Below are 25,414 nucleotides of genomic sequence, written 5' to 3' on the forward strand. Positions count from 1 at the left end.
TGCAAGTCAAGCCCCACAAAGATCCAAAGAGCTGTGAGATCCTCTGATGCATTTGGCGTGCACAGTCTGGAATAATAGCTTTCACACATGCAGTTAGAGTTGCCTTAAAACAGCTATGAAAGGAGTCACAGTCACAGGAGTCCCTCTTTCAGGTTACCTTAGAACCGTACAAAAATGTAGTGTGGAAGAGACCTCTAGAGGCCATCTAACCCAACCTCCTACACAAAATAGCACAGCTGCAAAGTTAGATCAGGGTCCGGTGGTTACCATGTTAACTCAGGACAGTTTCTATCTTTAGGAGAGCATAAGTATATATTTTCCCAGAGATAGATAGCAATAGCAGCTGAGATGGGGAAAGAGGAAGAGAAGACAGCAAAATCCTGTAGATCTCATGGGTCACAAAAAAGCTGCTATTTTTCAAGAACACCGCTGGCGTAGCCAACATTTAAGACAACCTCTTAGAAAGAGGCAGTCCTGGGTTGTAGTTCCAGTGCAATTTGACTGTTACTCATCTTACATAAATTACCATCTGTTAAAAAAGCCACAAAAATAACCCTGGGCACCATGGAATCAGACTCAGGACTCCCTCCCTCTCTAAGTGCCCTTACCCTCAAACGGTCTGGATTCTGAACTCTGCTGTAGTGCCAGGCACCTCGTATGTACATACTGTAGGACCAATGTTGGATCTAGCCACAAAATGCCATAACCTGGACAAGCAATGTTTAGCATTTATCTGAAATTATATAGTCAAGCTTATTAAGAGTAATTTTCCTCTTGAAAAATTAGTGTGCTAAGCTAAGAATTTATATTCTTTTCTCTTTTAATGTAATACTAGGTAGTACAAACACTTTTGTGTGTAATCTAATGATCAGCTTTTTCAAGGAAAGTTATACTCACCCACACCTCACTAATGAAAGAAATTGCTGAATAAACTGAATTTTAAAGAGCAGAAAGTTCCTGCAATTTCCTGGTAGTATGATGGTGATTATAAAGCAGTTATGTTCTAACACTAATTATAAATGAGGTCTTTAAGCATATTGACAAGAAATAGCAATGAGGTTATTATCCTTTTGGCTTGGGCAAAGGGGAGCAAAAAAGCATGTGGATTAGTTGTTTTTGATGTACTGGCAGATGAAGAAAATATTTTCTATTTAGGGATCAATAGGATTTAGCATTTTTTTCAAAGTAGTAGAAATAGTAAGAAAAAGCAAAGACCATTAACCCCAGGCAGCATAGTTGTTGTTTGATGAATTCTGAATGCCCTCAAAATTAATAAGCCGAATGAGAAGGTCACTTTTCTCATCTATTACCTGTCATGTGTTAAAACTTGGATAATGCTTTCAGCTTGTAACTGGTAACAGGATCAATAGAGAAGGGCAAACCCAGAATAGTTCAGAGTTAATGCTAAAAAAAAAAACAAGAGAGAGAGAGAGAGAGAGAAAAGGCTGAAAGGCTGGGAGTGGAGGGGTGCGGGGAATGGAGGAACACTCCTTAAATTATATTGAGATATTAATAAAATCCCAGTAGGGGAAAAATCAGGGGTCAGATGTATGAATCCAAAATAAAAGGTTCACTGAATTCCAAATATTATGTTTATGAAATAGATATACTTAGTAGATAGTTGTAGCCAAAAACTCTGGAAAAATGTATTTTCAAATCATTTATTGACTTTTATGGGTGATATTGATGTTACTGAACATAAAATGAATGAGCATAGAACAACAAAATCCTCTAGGAAGTATTTATTATAAAAGTTGCTAGTTCAGGCCATGTGTTACGAACCAGTTTAAACACGGAAGAGTGAGAGAAACTAAGCTCCTGTGAATAACACACATCAGACCCAGAGAGGTTTGAAATATACCCAAAAAACATGATTAAAACCAGACAAGGTTAGATGTTGATGCCATAAAAAGATCGGTATATTTTATTTAGTAGTAAAAGAGGCAAAGAGAGAGAACAAGAGAGAGATTAAGAGAGAAAGACAGAAAAAGAGAAAGACAGAAGGACAGATAGAATTGTGCATGGGGGCTGGGGGGACAGGGAAAGAGTGACAGAGGTTAGGTGGAAACATGTCGCCCTTCCCAGGGTCCCAACCAACTAGTCTTGGTGGTGAGAGTTCTGCCCCAGCCACCGCTGCTGCACAGAAAGGTATAGAATCTGACTGTTGAGTATACTGCTACTAATAAATGAGAAACGCTTATTAAATGGGAAGAAAAATTCTTCATTTCACAGCTTTCCATTTTTTTATTCTAAGTGCCCATCTTCTTTGAAAATGTTCTACTTTCTAAATGAATTCTATTAATTATGAAGAAACCTTTCTTTTGAAGCAAAAGAGCTACTGAACGATATGGGCTCACATTTGTACCAACTGTTCAAGGAAGTTTCGTTTCACTGGGCTTGTAGGTGAGTTACAAATGGAATACTATAACCAAAAGAGAATAGCACCTTTATCTGCAGCTTTGTCTCTAATGATGTTAGTCACTGGGTTTGGAATTGAGCAAAACATCAGAGCCTGTTCCTTATGGCCATTTTGCAGAACTTGTTAGAGGTCAGCTAATTTATTTTGACAATTCTTTTTTAGGTTAGGATGCAGACTGTAGCCTCCTTACAAGTTTTCAAAAAAGCTTGAAAAATAAGTTTTGTCTAGGATAGTTATTTCCAGATATATTTTGCTGTCTGTTTTATCACTTCTTTACACCCACAATATCCAGTAAGGAAAGGAAACTGCAGTTTGCACAGTGTGATAAATTAGTCAATATATCTAGAAAACAATGAACATTAAGGTTTACAGGCTTCTATTCTAGGCATTTTTTTCCCATTGGATTGAGCTTTCCATGCCTGCAGTAGCACCAAAAGGATTCCCTGATCTCCCTGGTTGTCACAGTTTAACCCCAGTTGGAGACTATCATACAGAAGCTGCTCAGGTCCTTCCTGCACCCTCAGTGGGATGGAGAGGAAAATCAGGAGCAATACTAATACTAATAGCAATTGTAGGCAAAAGGAGGGGGGAAGAGAAAAAGAGAGAGACAGAGACACAGGGAAAGAAGACCCAAGAAAAACAGGCGATACAGTACAATTGCTCACTGCCTGCTGACTGATGCCAAACACATTCCCAAGCCATTATAAGTCTGTCTTTCTGGTAATTCTGCTCACTTTATGATCTGGGCATGATGTTTTCTGGCATGGACTATCCATTTGGCCCAACTGGGTCAGCTCTCCTGGCCATGCTTCCTCCCAGCTTTTTTGTGCATCTGCCTGCTGAAAGAGCCTGGGAAACTGAAATGTCCATGACTTAGGGGTAAACATCACTTAGCAACCAACACATCAGTGTGCTGTCAACATTATTCCCATACTAAATCCAAAACAGAGCACTGTGTCAGCTACTAAGAAGAAAATTAACTCTCTCCTAGCCAGAATCAGGGCACTGGTGAAATCTTTAAATAAAATGTCATATTCTCTTCTAAACATGAGCTTCATTTTGCATAACACAGGTGAGGTAGAGCTTCTCAAGGACTTACTTTTGTCTCACTGATTCTGTGGCATTTTTGTTTTGTTGTTGTTTCTGTTGGGATGCCAGACTATTTAGTGAAGAATCATCAGAAGGATCATACCATGTCTTGCCACAAGTCCCCAAAAGTTGTTTCACTGCAAAGCAATAAAAGTGTCTAATGTAAGATCCAGCTACTGGCTGAGCAAGGGCAAGTTTGTCTGCCCACTTCTCCATGGTCACAAATCTACCTTTTTCTATCCCTAACCAGAATAAATTGAATGGGTAGCCCTAGAAATCTGGATCATGCTATTATAGGTTGGTTTTACTATTGAAATATAATTTGTTTCATCAGATTGTCTCCATCTCTGTATCCAATCTGTTCCATTTGCTATTGCCAAATGGCTTTTTGGTTAAAATATTGATGGCCAAACTTTATAAAAGTTTAGGTAATGCACTTTACTTTTCTAAATTTATGTTGAGAGAGGAACTTGGGCAACCTAGGCAGAATGCTAAGACTAAATATTTCCTCTAAGTGAACAAGGTTGGGATGTGCTCATTAGGCACAAACAAGGAGAGCTACAGGGAAGATAGTAATTTCTAAAGTAAGCTTTTCTCCCTACCAGAACAGTTTCAATTGCAGTTCATACATTTTTAAACACTATGGGGTCTAATTACAAAATGCAGATTTTCTAGCAATTGAAGTTCTTATTCTGCATATTATGAAAAAAAAATTACCATGAAACTGAAAATTAAACTTAAATAATAAGATATGCATTAGGATCTTTTATTCCTTTATACTGTACTCCTGACAGTTATGTCAGTAAGTACTGTAATCATAGAACCAAACTGTGAATGTAGCTACTTCATTATCACTCCATGCACTTCAGAAATTCTTATAGCTATTACGTTTTTCTTTATCCGATCAGTCTTTAACAGCTAGCAAACCAGTCAAAATGTATAAAATGAAAAACTCTTTTTTATAAATATTGTAAGAAGGATGAGATAACATCTACAAGCACATAATCTACTTGTTTTATATCATGCTATGAACAGATGATAGAAAAGATTTTTTGATTAATAAAACCACACAATAATTTAAGCCCTTCTAAGAAATTTGACCCTTGATATTTTGTTTTCAGATGTATAAAGGCACCTCAGCAACTTAGTTTTGCCAAAAGAGCAATGAGTAACTCACAAACTCACTAGAATGTTGAAGGACAGCATTTGCTGTCTTCTGAAATAATATCTCACAGTGAATTTTTAATAGGAGTATTACACAACTTTTAATATATATTCTGTCATTAGCTTTTGCTAAAAATAAAAGTCAATATCTTCCTTTCAAATATCTCTTTAATAAACTGTATATGCCTAACTTAAGTTTAAAGATCAGTAAAGTAGTCTCAGCAAATCTGTGTGCTTCTAAGTGTTTCTCTGACAATGCTTTATTAACCAATGTGAAAGCAATTGTATACTGACTGGCAGGAAGAGGCTCCTGAGGTTTAAGATTATATACCATTTCTTAATATTTTCATGGAAAATGAGCTATAAAAATACGTCCTCTCTTTTGATATCTAGCTTAACAATAATAAATTATAGGTTAGAGATATTACATATATTCAATTTTGGTGAAAGTGTCTTGTTTGATGGCAATAGCCAATATTATTTCCCTGAAACCTAAACAATTTTACTTAACAAACAGGAGAAAAAGGCTGCTCTACTGTTTTAATTATGGGACATGAATAACTTTCTTTAACCATCTGAAGATTTTGGGTTGCTGTGTATGTAAATATGTTTAGCTGAATATGATTTATATAACTACTTGATAACTTTTTGAAAGCTCATAATTTCATGGCCTCAGCAAGGCACTTGGCACTTCCAGGAAGTCCCACTGCTCTCAAACAAACTTCATGTAGTGATATCTGGAAAAAAAAAATAAAATACACTCAGATAAGACTTGAATTAATAACTAATAACAAAATTCTGTTTCAATATCTACCTAAAATTACACTAAGTGAATATGTGGATGTCGTCTAAAAAAAAACCATACCAAAGCAAACAAATAAAGAAAAACCTTCTATATAAGACCACATTATTTTATTAAAAACTATCTCACAGAAAATGTTTTAGCATTCAGCATTATGAACAAATAGTCATATTACGTAATTATAAAGCCTTTAAGAAAGGCAAAAGGAAAATAAGGCAATTATTATTAACATTCCCCACCGTTAGTGTCTCAGGAGATGTTCTTCAGTAGCTGTCCTTTGAAAGACATGTAAAAATATCTTTTACATGTAAAAATGCCTTGTAATGCTAATACACAAAAGCCTTATATAATGCTGTGTTTGCACCAAATCAAGAGCATTTGAGCTTTCTTTCAGCACTGGTGTTATCTTCTTAATTGTTCATGTCTGCATAAGGAAGACAATCATCAAGATGACTGAAATATGAAAGTCCATTATAGTCTTTTGGGGAATTAGGTAATGCCTAGTATCAGAAAGACAATGTTAATTTAAATTCCATTTGTTCATTAATACTCGTGTAATATTTATTTTCACTTGGGTTTAGATTCGCAGATCTCCTTAGGAGGTCCAGTCTGCAGATGCCTCATAGTAATGGTATGAATAGGGAGGAAAAGGATATGTACTTGCTAGTTGTAGCTTGGCAGCTTCAACAGAACTAATACACAGGAGAAAAGAGAGACAGGAGAGTAACTTCAAGAGAAGACGGTTCCATAAAATATATTAAAATAATTTTAAAGCTTAAGCAATACTGCCTCATTTTGAGTGCACTATCATTCAGAATTAAGGTCAGGACCATAAGAGTCAATTACAAGAATATGGCTTTAGCTTACAAGTCTGATTCATGTTACTCATTTATTTTCCTTTCCAAGTTTTTCCTGTCCAATTCTGTTATTAGTCTTGTTGATAAAGATCTGAAAATTAGTTCAAAACTACCTGTTAAAAGGAAGACATTTTATTGTGTATTTGAATTAGATTTAAAGAGACAGATGTTCCAAATTCCTTCCCTTTTTTGCACCAACTACCATAATGTTTACAATACAATTATCATGGTTCAGTTTCTTCTTTACATTTTCTTGTAATCTCATATATTTGCTTTGAATATGCTTTATACAATGTGTTTCTTAAATCATTATTCATAGTAGATATTCAAGTCTAGCAGCATATGAGGAGCTGTCATGTTTCTAGATTTGCTATATCCTTCCTGGTTTAAGGAGTGATCATCCACTCAGTTCTCCTAGCACTGGACTACTACAAGAGTGAGTGCAGCAACACATTGGCAAAATATTATTTTTCCATGTCATATAGTATTTCCCAGAAATAAATATTTTAACATTGTATTTGAACAGGTACCATCTTCCACAGTTTTATGCAAGATGTTTTATGGATGATATAAATGTTTATTTTTAAGTTCCCAAAGTAATTTAGGACTATATTTATAGTTCGAACTTTATTAAATGTTTATGAAATTCTCTTAACATGAGAGGTGCTATGCAGTCTAACCTCATTAGTACAAGATTTATTTTCATTCCTATGTTGCAAAAGAAGCAGTAACAACACAGTATTTAGTACTGGATATAACTATACCTTTTAAATATACATACACTTCATATGAGGCACACTTGGTCATCAGACATAGCAGAGTACTATCTAATTTATTAAGGTTTGCAACCATCAAATATCCACATCTACTCTTCACACAGCTATCGGTGTCCATTTACCTTAAAACTGTTGGGTTTCGCTCAAGTCCTTATACCTCTTTTGATACTTTGTCACCTGTAAACATCGCTCTTTGTTCAAATTTTCTGGATGTGCTGTACTCCTGTCTGAGATGAAAGGTGTTTCCTAGACTGTGAGTATGTTACATATTCCTTGTACGAGTGTACATTAGTCACTATCTGCTGTTTGGAAATATACAGCACAAAAAATATTGTGATTTCTTAGCAGAAGTGAAAAAGATCCAATATTTTCTGAATAACTTGCATATTGCATTTAGCCCATGCAATTGCAATATATTCATGGGATGAGTTCAGTGCTTCTTGAAAGCATCAGGCATGGTTCCTGCTTTGTTTCCATGTTCATGTGCTTTATTCCATAATAGCTCTAGAGTCACTTGAAGAGCCTTGGTGCAGCATGTAACAACCCTGCCCTACACTTGCTCACATGAAGTGATAGAATAACCAGGAAATCATACTGTTAATCCATGCAGTGGTTTGACAGAAATATTTATTTAACAATTCATGGTGACATTAATCATTTATTTTTTCTACTCTGATTAATTAATATACTATTATGCTTCTTTGTTTCTAGGTCTTTGGTTTTTACTCTATGCATTTGCATTCTTTAATAAATTTAGAATGAAAGTGCCTCCAAACAAAATTAATGAATATACATGTGATAGCAGTACAGGTCTCTCAGAGTCTCTGGAAACTACAGTTTGAATAGTAGAATTGTAGAATGATAGAATGGTGTGGGCTGGAAGAGACCTTAAAGACTATCTCATTCCAATCTCTCTGAAATGGACCTTCCACTACTCCAGGGTGCTCAGGCCCCAACTAGCCTGGCCTTGAATACTCATAGGGATGAGACATCCACAACTTCTCTGAGCAGCCAGTTCCGGTGACTCACCACCCTCACAGTAAAGAATACTTCCTAACATCTAATCTAAACCTGTCTTCTGTCACTTTAAAACCATTCCTCCTTGTTCTCTTGCAAAAAGTCTCTCTGACTTTCTTGTAGGCCCTCCTTAGACACAGGAAGATGCTATAAATTCTCCTTACAGCCTTCTCCAGGCTGAGCAACCCTAACTCAGTCTGTCTTTGTGAGAGAGATGCTCCAGCCCACTCCTCATCTTTGTGGCCTCCCCTGGCCTTGCTCCAACAGGACCATGCCCATCTCATGCAGGGGGCCTCACAGCTGGATGCAGCACTCCAGGTGGGGTCTCATGGGAGTGGAATAGAGGGGGAAAATTACCTCCCTCGACCTGCTAGTCACACTTCTTTTGGTGCAGGAGAAGAGGACAAATATTGGTGTAAATTAATTTAAAAAAAAATCAACTAAATTTAGAGAAATAAGAATTATGGGAGCCCATTGCTGTTGCAATGCAGCTTTTATGAAGGTTTTCTGCTCATTATCCTTTAGGATACTTTCAGGTGTAAATATTATTTTCTTTACTTGATAGAAATTAGAGATATTAAACAGCAGCTTGCCTAAGCTCACTGAGAAACTCTGTAACAGACACCAGAGTAAAATTCCCAGATTATCCAGCATTTTGTATAACTTTTTGCCTACATATTCTATTTTTTAAATGAACCTGTACAGGGAAGAAGAAGGGTCAAATGATTCTGTATGTGATACTGCAAAGCATACAGCAAGAGTTCCCTACACAGTCCAGTTACCCAGTGAAGCATATGGCCAATGTATTGCAAAGCACATCAAACCATTTTGGCTCTTTGAACCTTCATCAAAAAACACTATGCAAAACAAGATATTTTAAGCACAACACAAGGCAGAAATTATACCTGATACCAGGCAGGTTTTCTCAAGGGAAAAGATGATAGAACTGCCCCCAAAAGAAGATTAAACCATGAACAACATAACACAGTGTAAAGTGATGAGTTACTGAATCTTTGTTTTTTTAATTAACTGTCACCTGATAGTCCCCCTGGTAAACCTCTGGTACATACACTTTCTTCTCTTACTTAAGAGAATAGCAGCCAATAAATTTTCATTACCCTTAAATATATTTTCTTTCAATTTCCATGAACTACTGTTATCTTTGAGGAACTGAAAGCTGCCAAACAGTGGAGAAACAAAAATCTAAAACTGCATTAATTTATGACATTTCTCGGCTCTCACTCCATATTCTTCTGGGTATCCAATTGTAGCCGTTTTATAACAAATGCCACCTTGAGCTTGTGATCTTAGGAAGGGAGTGCATGAACCTATAAAGTGTAGAAGGTGCTCACCAGCCCTGTTTTTGTGAAACAATTCAAGCAAGAGTCACAAAATCAAAAATAAGTTTGAATGAAGTCTTCTAACTAGCTGCAATGCTGCTTCGACAGTGAATGAGTGAATGAGGAACACATAAAAGTTGAATTTTATGTCAGGGTTCTTTACTCAAAGGCAAAATATAGTAAAGTTTATTTTACCTTGAAATGTTCTTATTTTAAACAGATTAAATCTTATCACCTAATACTGCTTGTAAAGCATGCCAGTTATAAATACATTCCTGCTTTCCCCAGGAAAACCAGAGTGAAGTGGTATTTAATCGAGATTGAATACTCCCAATTTTCTTAAAAGAAACCAATGCATTTTCTGCTTAGCATTATAGTCTTCTCTTTAGTAAGATGCCAAGAAGCTTAGCTTTTTCATTATGTCTTGTTCCAAGGTTCAAAGATATTTTAACACTGCAATACTTCAGTCTTGCCCTAATCACATTTCTTTATCTTAAAAATATTTCATTCCCTAAGCTACCTCTTTTACAATCCAAAGTATGAGTTTTACTGTCCAGAAGAGATAAGTTAATACATTTTCTTTCTAGTAACAGTGAATTTGATGACAACTATTTTAAGTGGAAATATTAAAATCTCCTGAGTGAATTTCTAAGTAGACTGAAGTCTTCCATCTTCCCAAGATGCCCAAAATTGGCCAATGTCAGTACCCAAGTTTTGCAAGGATGTTGCAAAACAAGAAAAAGGAGAAATTCATCTCATATTCAGTCAGTCAGTATTTAAACTGCCAACATAGAACTAAATAATGTGTTTTGTCTTTTTTGTGTGATTTTCTTATTTGACAAATGAAGTCACATCTTTGTAAAAATACAACAAATAAAATCGTTATATGAGTGTTTGTTTTAATTTCTCATTGCATGGGAGTAAGCAATGTAGAAATGTTAAGTTTTATATAACATTATGAATACAAAACTCACAACCCTCAGTTCATCCTCTCCTGTGTTGTGTGTCTAAGAAACTATCACCAAAATAGTTGGATGCATTTCTCCTATGATCACTTTCATACTGCTGTTCCCTCATTTTGTCCAATTGTTTGGGTTTTTTAAGTCCAGTTTTGCATAACTCAGTTTAAACCAATTTAGAAATAAATGTAACTAAAATTAGATTAGGAGTCAGATTTCAGGGGAATTAGTCCAACTGACATTAAGCATTGCTCTGAAATGAAGCACAGTGTCTGGAATTTTCAAGCAACAGAGAGAAACGTGAAATAAGGTTTACTGTCCTTGTTGCCTAATCCATTTTCTTCATTGTCTGAAAATCCAGCAGGAGAACAGTGATATAAATTTTAAAATAGCAGTTCACTTGGCACATATACTCACTGTTCTCAGATACTAAGAAAACATTTCTTGTCATCTCATCAGGTGGGAGACTAAAAATATTAAGATTGCTTAAGAGACTAAGCAATGCTTCAGCTTGCTGTCAGCTAATGTGTTTAATGCAGAAAAAAATAGCCAGCACCATTAGTTAAGTGCAAGTCTTAATTACAATACAAAAAATTGATGAACAACCTCTACCACCAGCTCAGCACAGTGCTTAGTGGCTGCTTGAAGCTAGCACATAATATTTTGGATGACTTAATCACTTCTTTCTTCAAGTTCAAAGAAGAGTGGTTATTGACCTTCATGTTCTCACAATATTTTCAGAGTAGAATTTGACTGAATAAGATTAGTGCTACTTAGACTGCTAAGGATAGGATCTAAGATTTTTACAACAGTTTCTGTCAGAAATGTAAACAGAAAAGAGTATGCTGACCCTTAGAATTTTATAAGATTATGTTTGAGGAGCATGGATTCCCTCAGTCCTGAACATGCTGCAATCTCAAGTCCCAAAGTAATAACTGTAAAAAGAAAGCCAGTAAAAGCAAACTATATTACTGAAAGGTATATCCCCTTCCAATCATCATTTCATTTGAGTAGAATTATTCATTTTAATAGCTTTTGAAATAACTTATTTTTTAAAATAGAATTGTTTTTAAATAGGAGGAGAATCAGAAATAAGAAGAACAGGTGGAAAAAGGGTACAAGATTTCATGAACACGAATATTGCCCAAATGGGTAGTAACTGAAGATTGTCACCATCAGATGCTTGTTTACTGGTCTGTGTAAAACGAAGTGGTTTTCTGAGTCCCATAGGATTTGGAGATCATTTGCAGTACAGAAGGCAATAGTTAGCATCATTGTTGACAATCCAAAACGCTGAATAGAGAAAAAATATAAGTTACCTTTTTTATCCTTAAAAGTTTTGTTCCTTCATGTCAGAGTTCAGTCAGATTAAAAGAGCAGCCAAGAGAAATTTGTTTTATCTGGTGCACACACAATGCTCACTCTTTGCAACAAAGCAAACATTTCAGCTTCCAGAGCCAGCAAATTAGCAGTGCTTACAAACATAATCCTACTAAATAAAATAGAAATCCAACTTAGATAACACCAGCAGATAACAAATCCATACTTTTAAAGGATTAATAAGCTTTAGGCATTGACAAAAGTAGAAGTGAAGCAAAAGGCAATAGTTCTGTGGTATCCTTTGTTACACCTTTAGCTGAACTAGGACTATAGCCTCAGTGAAATTCGTCTGTGAATGAAAGTTGTTCCCACTACAAAACTCAAAGTGTAGATAGTTGTCAAGAACTCTAACAGATCTTTCTCTAACTTTTTTATTTTTGGTTTCCTACACTTTCTAATGAGAGTAAACTTGCATTCTTCTGTAGAGAATGTAACCCAATGATAATAGATTTGCTTTGAGAGGAAAATACTACATTACTGCAAGAAAAGTCATTCACTAGCCATGAGTAAGCTGGCAAGGTTATGTGGTAGATAAATGAATTTGATGACCAAAATGAATGCTTAATAATGCAGATCTTATGGATATAAGATATGCCTCAATGTTTGCTATAGGGGACAAGAATCATCCTACTGTGCAAAATTGTCAATGAATTTATTGGACCTGGCAGACGCCATGAATTTCACAGAAATTTAGTTTGCCCAGACACTAAGCAATTGAAGCTTAATCTTCAAAACTACAATGAAATACTTTTTGTTTTGTATATTCTATGTTTACTGGAAGTTGGAGTAGATACACTGTCTGATTATCGATGTGGTATATTTCTTATTCTAGGTCCTATCCTTAGGGGCTGATGTTCTACCAGAATATAAACTCCAGACTCCTCGCATCAACAAGTTTACTATATTGCACTATAGTCCTTTCAAAGCTGTCTGGGACTGGCTCATTCTGTTGCTGGTCATATATACCGCCATATTCACCCCTTACTCTGCTGCCTTCCTTCTGAATGACAGTGAGGATCGGAAGAGGAGAGAGTGTGGATATTCCTGCAGCCCACTGAATGTTGTAGATTTAATTGTGGATATTATGTTTATCATTGACATTCTTATAAACTTCAGAACAACATATGTAAACCAGAATGAAGAAGTGGTAAGTGATCCAGCAAAAATAGCAATTCACTACTTCAAAGGCTGGTTCCTAATTGACATGGTTGCTGCAATACCTTTTGACCTGCTGATTTTTGGCTCTGGCTCTGAAGAGGTAAGCCTAAATTAATAAGAAATCTTAAATCTTAATTTATTACTTCGCAATGGTATTCCGTGTGTCCTAAAGTTTTTTTGTTTGTCATTTAATAGGCTGTTTAGTATGTCCATCCCATCTTTTAAAGTTAAACTAAAATCTTCCTTTGTAGAATAATGCACAATGTTGCTTCTATCGATAAGAGAAAACATTGAATGTTCCAGCTATTATTTTTCATTTATACCATATTTGATGATGTCTTTAGAAATAATTAATATATTGTATATGATGACTTTGTCAAAAGATTTTATATAAGAACTGATGCTTCGATTTGTCGCTTACTTTTTAAAAACTGCCCATGTTATTATAAAATTATAATAATTTTCCTCTGTCCAAAATGTTTAGATCAGACATTTACTTAGCAGAAAACAGATTAGTTGTAGCATAAACTATACTAATTATCAAAGAGGCTGTTGTCAATTTTATCAAGAATATAGACTATCAAAAGAAGGAAAAAGAGATTACCTTGGCAAGCATGATCTATCTACACAATAGAGTAAAAAATGTTCAATATATGCATACTAAACTGGCCCAAAGGTATAGAAAATATATGCTGGATTCCTGACCCAGTTCTTCGAAATAATTTTATTTAATTTAAGAAGAGATAAAATCATAGTACTTTTTTTCTAAAAACATATTAATAGTTCTCTTACCAGAAGAGAAACTTTTTTATTCAGGTGACTAAAAAGCCTAGAGATTTAAGAGAAAAATCTGATCACCTTTTGCAGTCAATATCTGTGGCAAGTGCCCATCTTTCTGCAGATAACTTTTTCTGTGGCTTTGACAGCACAGACACGTGAAAGACAAACATTTGCATAATGACATTACTTCTAACTCAGACTACAACGTTCCCCTTCAGACATGGTCTGCATCCCTTTCTGATCATTGATCACTTGTCATTGCCAAAAACTAATTTCAGTGATTAGAAGTGTGGAACATAAAGAATTACAACAGGGATCAATTCCAAAGTTCACTGAAGGAGTGTCCCTGAACATCATTCTTCCACCCCTCCCCTATTAAAGATGCTGTTAAGAGTAAAGTTTCAGGTGCTAAAGTCACACTAAAGGGATAACTTATTATAAGATAAAATTACAGATTACAGTAACAAGTGCATTCTCGCAGATGAGTAGAAAAATAAAAAATGTGGAAGTTGAAACAGAAATTATTGGACCATTCAATGACTTTTTCAGTATTGTAGGCATAAGTAAATTGATTCTTTATTCCCTCAAAATCTAGTAATTGACCAGTTTCTATACCTGGAAAAAACGGTTTGTTTTTCTAAGCAGCAATGATGCTGTATAGATCGTGTTATATTCACTACACCATCATAGCTTCTCTCTCTCATTCATGGTATTGAATATGTCAATCACTTTTCTAAGCTGCTACTTACTGCAGTTTTTCTTCCTACATTGCTAAGTATAATATTTCACCAATGATCCCTTTTTCATAGTTTAGCAAGAAGAGGCAAATGTAAAAATGACAGAATGGAGCATTTTTCCATTTAATAGAATTTTTTCAGTCATAAGGGTTATCTTTTTTATGAAATGGCTCTTTTTTTGTTATCTAGAGATTCCTCAAAGAAGATCCCCAATGAAAAATTGTATTGAATAGGCTTTTATTAAACAACATAAGCTCTAAAGAGAGCTCCATGTGTGCTCATGCAGCTTTAAAGCACTTTGATATCAAATGGAGTGTTGAAAGGGCAGGAGATAATAATCCAAATACCACATACAGCACTATCCAAATGCTTCTATTTGAGATGTATTTTTTCAACCATAAGAAAGCAAGAGTCAGACCGTTAACTTTCCCATTTCTAAAATAGGGAAATAATATAATTTTAAATTATTTTTTTCTGCTTAATGAGATCAAATGGTGATGGCTGGTAGTAAATAACTCTCTTTTTTGTGCATGTGTTGTGAGAGTTAGGTGGCTTCCCTGATATTTGGGAAGATAAAAGTGATGAGTAGATGGAGAGAAAAGAAGATAACTTAAAAGATTCTGATGTGATTATTCAACTACTCTTGAACTTGTAGTCCAGCAGATAGGTATGATGAAAACAGAGAAGCAAGCATCCAGAGAAGAGAGCAGCATCTATCAGATTGCTATTTGCAGACACTTATTGTTGGCACCAGATGGGATAAGGTAACTGATAGAGTAGGACCCTGCCTCCTTCGGTGTTGTGCTGATCAAAGTATTGCATCACACCAACAAAATTACATTACACAGGAGGTGGTTCTGAAACCAAGAACTTCTGTCCCTGGCCAAGAGACACATGGGAGGTGTACTGTTACTATGTGAAGGCTACATCTACTGCTGAGAAGAGGGCAGCATGTAAGGCACACCAAAACTCATGGACTTTTCATCTCTACTGCTGGTTATATTTTAGTGTTAAAGCCTCTCCACTGTATTAAAGTGGAGAGATAGAGATATTTAAGCATATTTATTCTCATTTATGCTGATTTTACCCTTGCAGAGATGAAGTTTTCTTGTGTTATATATCTTCTGCATACTCCAGAGCTCAAACTGATGTACCTAAGTATAGGATTGACACTGAGGATGAATAAAGTTTTATCTTAAGAATGGGGTAGAACAGTTTTGAGATACTGTAGATTCACAATTGACCATCTGATCTATTTAAGGGGCACTGTAAGACTATGCAGTCTCTTGCATGACGTAGAGATATGACTACATCTGTAACAGAATGTTTAAGCACCCCGGTAAAAAACCTGGCTTTTGTTAAGGGACCATAAATATACTAGCCTGATCTACCTTACACAAAAAAATAACCTAATCACAATATTCACATGCTTCTGAATCTCAGCTTAGGCATAGCATTTTGAAGGGTGTGATCTTTCAGACTACTCAGGTCATTAGCCTTATTTATGTGGTAATGAGAAATTCACCCTGAATTTATTATTTGAGGTGTTAAACTGAACTAAGGAGAGTTACCATACGTTTTCCTCTTGCTCATTTACTCAGAAAATATGAACTATTTATTGAGTTGTCCACTGAAAAAAGCAGCAAAGAAAGACTCTTGTTTTGTTCCAATAGCTTTGGGGTTTTACTCAGAAACGTGGTAAATGCAAGGATTTAATAAAACATAAAAACATAGTCTAGTACTTGTTGCACGAAAACTTTAATGATATGTATACTACTGTCTTGGCTTGGAAAACTTTTCCTGTTAAGTGTCATGTAATATACATGTATGATTAAAAAAAACAAACAAACAAACAAACAAACAAACAAAACCCACCAAAACAAAACCATTAAACAAGTATGCACTCTTGGCATTTACTGAATAATATATGTTCAGATTTAATGCAAGAAAAGAAGGTAGCTGAGGTTCGGGGTGGGGAGTGTTAAAACCAGTTGGTCTTCTTTACAATGCTGTCTATTCCTTCTACAAGGAATTAGCAAGTATGAAATTTGTTTACTAATTGAAAATTAAAAACTCATATCAATAACCTCTAGATTCCTTCAAAAAGATCAGAGCCTCAAAGAGGCTGAAATGGATAATAGCACAAGTCTGGACTAAAAACCTTGAAATACATTCCTGGTTAAAACTGCTCCATTTTGTTTTTCTAATGGTGTAGTACTTTTATTACTGACTCTTGCCACTACACCTGCAAGATGCAAAAAGATCCATCTGGAGAAACTTTTCCACGATGTTGTGTTCACAGTGCTTCATCTTCTTTCACCTGTTTGAGTGTTGTTACCATTACAAACAGGAGGAATCTTGTAGATATACTCTTTGGGACACTTCTGCCTTATTACTTCTCTTTTCTAGAATACTTGTGCCAGAGCATTGCAAGGAGATTTTAAGTTAGGATCAAATACAATCACACAGCTTTGTTCAAGAATACTTACTACCTATGTGGAAAGTCATATAATTATGAGTAGTTTCAATAACTTACAGATTTTATCATGTTAAAAAATCATTAATATATTGGACCATTAAACCCATTATGGTCAACTGAAGAGTCCAGATCAAGTAAGATATTCAACATGAAAGGGTATTTAGCACATAATGATAGCTTCAATATATTTTGATTTTAAATATACATTTCTTGTTTTCTTTGCTGAATTTGTAATGGAATTGATAGTTTAAAGAAAATGAAATTAAGATTACATTGAAATGGGTTCCTTAACTTTTTGTGTTGATTCCCCAAAAGGATGGAATTTGTAGTTGTTTATTCGTGAGACTACATTTGCTAACAGAGAAAATTATTTTCTATCTTATTTTTACAGACAACTACATTAATAGGCCTTCTGAAGACAGCTAGACTGCTGCGTTTGGTGAGGGTAGCACGAAAATTGGACAGATACTCTGAATATGGTGCTGCAGTTCTGATGCTCCTCATGTGCATATTTGCACTAATTGCACACTGGCTTGCTTGCATTTGGTATGCCATTGGAAATGTAGAAAGACCTTACTTGGCTCACAAGATTGGCTGGTTGGATTCTTTGGGAGAACAACTAGGAAAGCATTACAATAAGAGTGATGCAAGCTCTGGACCATCTATCAAGGACAAATACGTTACAGCACTTTATTTTACCTTCAGCAGTCTGACAAGTGTAGGATTTGGAAATGTGTCTCCAAACACCAACTCAGAGAAAATCTTTTCCATCTGTGTCATGTTGATTGGCTGTAAGTAATTTTATCATGGATTTTCATCCTTTTTTTTTTTTTTTTTTTTTTTTTTTTTCTCCCTGTGTTTGAGCAAATGGCTTAACATTCTTAACTAATAAGATTATAAGCGTGCAGCCGGAAGGACAAATTCCTAGGGAAAGGAATGTTGTATGCAAAAATATGTTGTGACTCATTCAGTGTCAGGAAGTAATCAAGTTGCTTGACTACTCAAAATCTGTTATCCAAACTGTCAGAATATTTGTGTTGTGTATCAGTGTCTATAAGCAAATCCTGTATAAAGTGAAAAAGTTGAGTTTGGAGTGGAATTAGGAAATTATAGGCCATCATATTTGGATTTTTTAAATTATATTTTATTCTTCTATTTAAAACTAAACCTATAAATGTATGCACACCTTTTTAACTCTTCTCTTTGTTCTTAACTTTTACTTAGCCATACTCATCTGCGAAGCCCAGTGCTATGACTTAAGTAAGTTTTGTTTCTCCTTAATCCAGCATTAATGTATGCTAGCATTTTTGGAAACGTGTCTGCAATAATCCAAAGACTCTACTCGGGAACTGCACGGTACCACATGCAGATGCTGCGAGTGAAGGAGTTCATACGCTTTCATCAGATCCCCAACCCTCTGCGGCAGCGACTGGAGGAATACTTCCAGCATGCATGGACATACACCAATGGCATTGACATGAACATGGTATGTTCTTCGGTTTTTCAGGCAGAGATGCTGAGGAATAGATAAATGCATAAGAAATTAGAAAGAGACTGTAAGTCTTTAGTATTTGTAAGCTGTAAAAGTAGGAGCTCAGAAGGTGGATCTATATCTCAGTTACTGACAATCAAGACACTCACTGCTTGTTTGGCATACAAGCATTTCACTGCCTAGGTTATTGCCAGGTATATCAGAAATCTGAATTCTCACTGTGTATAGGAAACCTTGAGAACTGCAGGTGACTTCTCTAAACTTAAATAGAGAAAAAAATCATAGGCTTCTTATTTCAGATATAGATGTTCCAGAATTTTGTTTGTTCTTTGCCCTAATTTTCCACTTCCTGTTCCAAACAAGAGTACCTGTGTTGATATCTACAGAGTTACTGTTCTATAAAACCTGTGGAAATCAATTCTTTTTCAGAATAGTTCCAAGTAATCTAGAACAGGTATATTGGGAGTGGGTCGAAGAGAGGAGCAGGCAGGTTTAGCTGCTCTTTTCAAAGAGAGATATTAGAATCACATGATAGTCTGAAAAGTAATTCACTTGCATTTGCAACCACATAATTCTGCACTGAAACCTACTATTAACCATTTAGCTGTCCACAGAAACTCATTTCTGAGAACTGACGAGGAATAACACTCATATTTTCTGGTTTTCATAAAAAAAGCCCCTATAATCTCTCCTCCTATAAATACATGGCTAGCTAAAAAAGAATAACAATCTGCTAGAAAGCAAAAATAATCATCTATGTCTCTGTCTTATTTTCTGGAGATAGAAACATTTTTTCTGAAAAGTCAACATCACTTTGAAGACACTGAGGGAACAATACATTTTAAAGATCTGTGAATCTGTGTCTCTGTAGGGATGCTTTCCAGAGTTATTCAGAGCTGAAGATTATAAACTTTGCAGAGCTCTCCAGAAAGCTGTAAAGAACAAGAAAATCTATACACTTTTGTAACAATTTAACTAGAAATTAACTTCCAAAGTTTTGACATACATTCATACAGCTTTCTTGTGGTATCTATACATGCACTTCTGAATGACTGTCAGAGTACTACATTTTTATGCAGTAAACAGAAACAATTTTCTTGATTAAAATCTTTTATAAAGGTGAATCACTGTAAGTTTGACTTTATGATTACCATTAAGTAAAGCAGGTCTTAAAAATGCAATATAAAATTAATATATTTGGCTGCACCTGCCACTTCCGTGTGTCCCTTCCAGAGGGATAATATGTCCAGGGCAGGACAAGGACAATTGTATAAACATCTGCTGGGGATTACTGCAGTGGAAGGCAGCATCAGTAGCTTCATCCTGTGTGGCACTGAATAGCCCTAATTCCATCTGATGGCAGTGGAATTGTGAGGTACTCAGCACTTTGCAGGATCAGGCCCTTAAGCTGCAGGTGCGTTCAACCTAAGCCTAAAGTAGCTCACTGAATTATTTCTGAAGATATTACAAAATCATATATGCCGTAACTAATTCATTACCACTAATGGATGTACTAAAAACACCTGGTTCACATGAAATAGTAACGATAACTGGAGGCTGTCACATGAAAACTTGCGTAATTCTGAAACTGGTGTACGGAAATTAGTCTTGGATTTGTCACTAATGTGAAATAACAACTAAATGGATTAAATAGCCCGTATTCTGCAATATGATTGTGAGGCAATATGGAGGATTTGTTTTAAATAAAGTGTGGAAAAACCCTCAATTTAGTATCTTGTTTTGTTGTATTTTATTCCTTATTCTGTTCACAGTTCTATCCCTCAAATTCTATGTCAATCACTTTATTTCCTTTAAGAGTTTGAATGTATTACACTTAGTACAAGGATAATATAAGAATTGTGTGATTTACATTGTACTTATGAAAGATTTATCTCTTTCCTGTCTGCTTCACACCTAAATACATGGAATAACACCACCCACTGGTAAGAGCAGGAGGTATTTATATCAAATTTAATTCCAGCATAAAGTGTGGAGAATATCCATGTTATCTGTTGGGTTTAGAGCTTGTTCAGTGCTTTCTAATTTTAATTGTAACTTTTTGCATGATGAAGGGGTAGATAGCAAAGGGAAATAATCCAAGTAGAATCAGATGTGGGGCAAAATGGTTACTAAAAATTAGACAGTAAAAAATGCTTATCTAACCACATTTATTAATCACTGTTTTACCCCACAACTCAAGTCATGCTTCTCTGCCCAAAAAAGGTCATGTGCATATTGGTTTGCATTAAATAGTTGCTCTGTAGGAATGTCACTGACAAAGTTGTCATGCTGCTGATCATTCTGCATTTTCCTTTGTGTGAATGCTCTTGATTTAAACCATATATGCATGTTAACACACGTACCAATGAAGTTTTCTTGGCTACTAGCCATCTGCGTATGAGTTGGACTTGCATGTGTTTTTTTAGTTAATTTTGCATGAAATATTTGCATTTACAGAACAAGGGACTAATATTGTCCTCAGACAAATGTGTTTGACTCTTGCCCATGTTTACTTGGAGTTTTTTGTGAATTCTGAAAGCAGATTTTCATCCAATAACCTTTTTTCTTCATTTCATGACTGAAAAAAAATGTAGTCCTCTTTCTCCTTTGAAATATGAAATGCATAATAATTTACATTATATATATATATATATGTACATGCAACATACTCATATATATATATATATAAATAACATAGAGAATGTATTTCAAAAGATACTTAAAATTATCCTCAGTAATATATTTAAGAATCCAGGTAAAGTGGAAAATAAAACATAGAAAAAATAGATTAAACAGAAGCCCTTTTAATCTCAGGAGTAATAGTGCGCTAAGTCTGAACTTGATTTTCTAAACAAAATTCTACACCATAGATTGCAAAGCAGAAGTTAATACTTTATCAAGTGCTTATTTGAAATGGTTAAACCTAAAATTAGCTTTAAAGACCTGCAAGTGAAATACACTGAAGCCTTGTTCATTTGCTCCCTTCTGCTCCATTTCTACATATTTTTTATTATATTCCATTACATAATGTATTTTGGTTAAAAACAGTTCCACATAATTATGCATGGACTGGATAAACAGGATTTGGGATTTATTCTAATCTGGATAAAAATCTTGAGTCTATAGAATAAGTATAATTTAAATCATGTCCCTGTGATATACATTGACAAAGTCAAATTACAAAGAAAAACATTTACATTGCATATTGTTTCATGAAAGATGTCACCAGTCCCAAACATTCCAATTCTTGTAATACTTTTAACTATCCTGTTCTGTTTTTCCTAAATTCTTTTTGCCTTCTTTTTCCTCTTTCATTCCTATGTTATCAGTCCAGCACTGATAATAGCATGTTTATGATGCTTACCCTAAAAAAATTAGTTATCTAGTGTTTGAGATTTTTTTTTTAAGTTATGCATGTATTTTTTAAAATCCTGTCCCAACCTTTCTTTCCATGGATCTTCTGTGCATCTGAATAGCTTTATTGGTTTACTTTACATTTAGAAAGAGTTCAAAGAAGTAACTAAATGGGACAAGCTGAAAAGTATTAATTACAGTTTTGGATGTGGGACAGGCGTCTTTTTGTTTTGGGTTTTGCCCTATAGCATGAAAGGGGAGAGCAAGTCAGAATTTTTATAAATGAATGTATGATTTCTCCTGCAAGCGGAGGGTTAATTTTACTGTTGTGATAACTGTCTTGGCCACTGTGATCATGCAAGTACGGTACAGCACACACCTGTCTTGAACCAGCAATTCTATAGCAGCAAATAAAGGGCAGGTTCACCATTGCCTTGAACAGGCTTCTTTCGTAAGAAATTGGCCACTGATACCTGGTTGACATCACTACATTTTTTATTCTTGCTTTTCTTCCCACTGTGATCCCTTGGTACAATAAAACTAGTTTTATCAATAGAACCAGTGCCACTAATATATTTGCAGCAGATTATTAGAAAAGTAAATTAAAATTTCAAAAATAGCAAGGAGAAATTCTTTGTACCATCAAAAGGCTAATGCAAATTAGATGTGTTTGGAACAAAACCTAGCAGTAAATTGTTAAACTGAGGGAACATGTAATCATGTTGGAACTTGGTACTGCTCTTTGTCTTTATATCAGGACAGAAATCATGACATATAGACTAGCCAGGAAGTACCTTATGATTAGCCATAAACCCATTTTTTCATTTTCTTAAAAAGACAACTTCAAAAAATGTGATTGCCTAAACTGACTTGAGTTATAGAAAATAAGACCTCATAGAGAAAAAATAATTTCAAGAATGTCTATCTATTTCAAATGATCCATTTCTGTGTGCATTGTATTTTGTGGTCTAAAATCTCAAAAACAAGACCAATTAATTTTTCAACTATCATATTTTTTGAAATGTGCAGACCTGGTCAGTCTTCAATTTCTACAGACTTAAAACTTTTTTCTTGGTAAGGGTGTCAACAGTTGAAGAAACTGAAATAATTTTCTGTCTTCCTTGTTCATCAATGTATTATATCTCAGATATCACTTTTCAGATGTACTCAGAAACTGTAATGAGACTATAGAAGAATAGTCCACTGCAGCTTCACTAATTCCAGCATAAAGATGTCACATATCTATGTTGTGGCAATGACTGAAAACAAAAGATCTTGATAAAAGCCTTGTCAGGCTTCAATCTCATTGAAAGGTGAATTAGCTCATTATCACATACTGCTTTCTCTTCTCTCTCAACTGTTGAATGGAAACATACCGAACATTTTTTTTTTTAAATCATTCTGTGTAAAGAAGAGGATTCTTCAAGTATATTTTTTCTTCTATGTGGAGCCCAAGAGCTTCTGGAGCAGAATTGTTGCCACTTGTGACTTTGTTCTTTCTTTTCTAAATGCTGAAAGCCTTGGAAAATTTTTCAACCTTCTACTTGTAAAAATACTTAATTTCTGTAATTAATTATCACACGAATATTGAATAGTAAATTCTAAATTCTTTCTAGAAATAAAATTGCTGAATTATAGAAATTATTAGCCTAGATGATGTTATTAAATTACAAGACTCAAATGTTTGTGACAGAACTAAATCCCACACTATTCTCCATTAGAGGAAACTGCTACTGGAGGACAGGAATCCTAACTCAAAATCTAAGCAGCACAATTTTTGCAGCTAAAGTCTCAGGTTAGACTTAAAATTAGGTGGCTGGCAAAAAGATGAAAATTAAATACATAGGTTATTTCACCCAATATATGAGTTAATTCATTTCACTCATTCTTTCTGAACAAACTAAAACAAAAGGTTAATTTTTGATATAAAATTCCAATTTTAATATTAATATATTTTGAGAACTTTATTCAGCATTTAGTGATGCCAATGTCAATATAGCCTGAGATGTCTCTTATGCAGGTGAGAACCAAATAGATATTAAGTAGTCTGGCCATGACAGAAAGTGAATTTACTCCTGCCTCTTTGTACCTTCAGCTGCTCAAATATTTTCCTGTATTAATTTTTTTTATGGATCAGTTTCTCAATCCATTTCACAACAAGAGATCAAGACAAGGCAGGAATAAACAAATAAAGTGGAGACGGACCAGAATCCTCTTTCAGTTTATGCCATCTTAAATTCTCAGACACTCTTGGGAGTCACCCCTTATCTTTCCCTCTATATGCTGGGCACCTGCCACTCATAAATAACTCTGTCTGCTCCAGGACAAGAAAGCCTTAGTCACTAGTTTCAACATACCCCAAACACAGCACAACACACAAGATCCCTCTTGTGCTCTCTTCAACTGCTGCTTGGTATTTCATGATCGCATCTATATTTCAGCAGAGAAAATGTGCAACAGAAAATTATATGCAGAATTACAGGAGTATCTTTGATTGTAAGACTGCAAGCACTGGAGAATCTCTCAGACTAGGAAAGGCTGAGAGAGCTAGGACTGTTCAGCCAGATGGGAGAAATGAAGGCTCACAGAGGATCGCATCAATGTGAACAAATACCTGAAGGGAGGGTGTAAAGAAGGTGTAACAAATTTTCAGTGGTGCCCAGTGACAGGACCAGAGGTAATGCGCACACACACTGGAACTGGAGGCCTCGGCCAGACACCAGGAAATACATTTTTACTGTGAGGATAACTGAGCACTGGTAGAAGTTGCCCAGAAAGATTGTGGCATCTCTGCCCTTGGAGATGTTTGAAAGCCATCTGGACATCACCCTGGCTACCAGCCCTAGGTAGTCCTCCTTGAGCAGGGAGGATGGACCAGATGATCTTTCCAACAAGAAGATTATTTCCAACCTCAATTATTCTCTGGTTTTGTTGGTATGGAATGTGGTATTTCCATGTTTAATGAAAATTATTGTAGTTTATATCCTGGTTTGCTTCAGGTTAGATACTTTCTAAATATTTTATGTGAGACATATATCAATACCTGTTCCAGAACTGAGGATAGAAAAATCTAAAGATTGTAATGAATTTTATAATTTATCCAAAAACCCAAGGTTATCTTTGCCCCAAACATTTGCTTGTTACCTGAGATTAGGGCATAAAGATGTGTCAAAGTCTGTTGTCAGAAATGTGCCTGATAAATATGTGAGTGATACCTTGCTGTCATCTTGAAAAAAGAAATTAATGAAGCTGGATTGTCTCTCCTCATAAAAAGATCACATTCTTCAAGGCAGTGTGAATCATGTCCCTACTATCCTCACAAAACCTCAATCACTTTTCCATGTAAAATGTTTTACATCTCTCTGGATGACATTATCCTCCTCCGTAAGCATGCCACATAGATAAACCAATCTTATCTTATGTGCAGTAAGTTTTATTCCAAAGAGGAAGAGATAACTGAACTTGGACTGGATAACTATCAGTAACAGACAACTGGAGCCCATGATCACACCATCTTAACTGATTTTCCTTTACTTTTTCTTTTTCAAGGGGGGAGGGCTAAAGCTGATTTTACATCTTGTTGCATGTCTTTTTAAAAATATCTGTATATA

General features: G+C 35.2%; 1 protein-coding gene across 1 annotated transcript in view; it reads left to right on the plus strand.

The window, feature by feature from the left end:
* Positions 1–25,414, plus strand: part of KCNH7 (potassium voltage-gated channel subfamily H member 7) — a 211,209-nt gene that overhangs the window by 153,633 nt on the left and 32,162 nt on the right. The window contains 3 exon segments of the mRNA XM_066322881.1: positions 12,636–13,061; positions 17,349–17,748; positions 18,244–18,443. Of these exon segments, the coding sequence (XP_066178978.1) occupies positions 12,636–13,061; positions 17,349–17,748; positions 18,244–18,443 (1,026 nt within the window).

This window comes from Sylvia atricapilla, chromosome 7 (genome assembly GCF_009819655.1).
Source record: "Sylvia atricapilla isolate bSylAtr1 chromosome 7, bSylAtr1.pri, whole genome shotgun sequence".
Classification (NCBI taxonomy): domain Eukaryota; kingdom Metazoa; phylum Chordata; class Aves; order Passeriformes; family Sylviidae; genus Sylvia; species Sylvia atricapilla.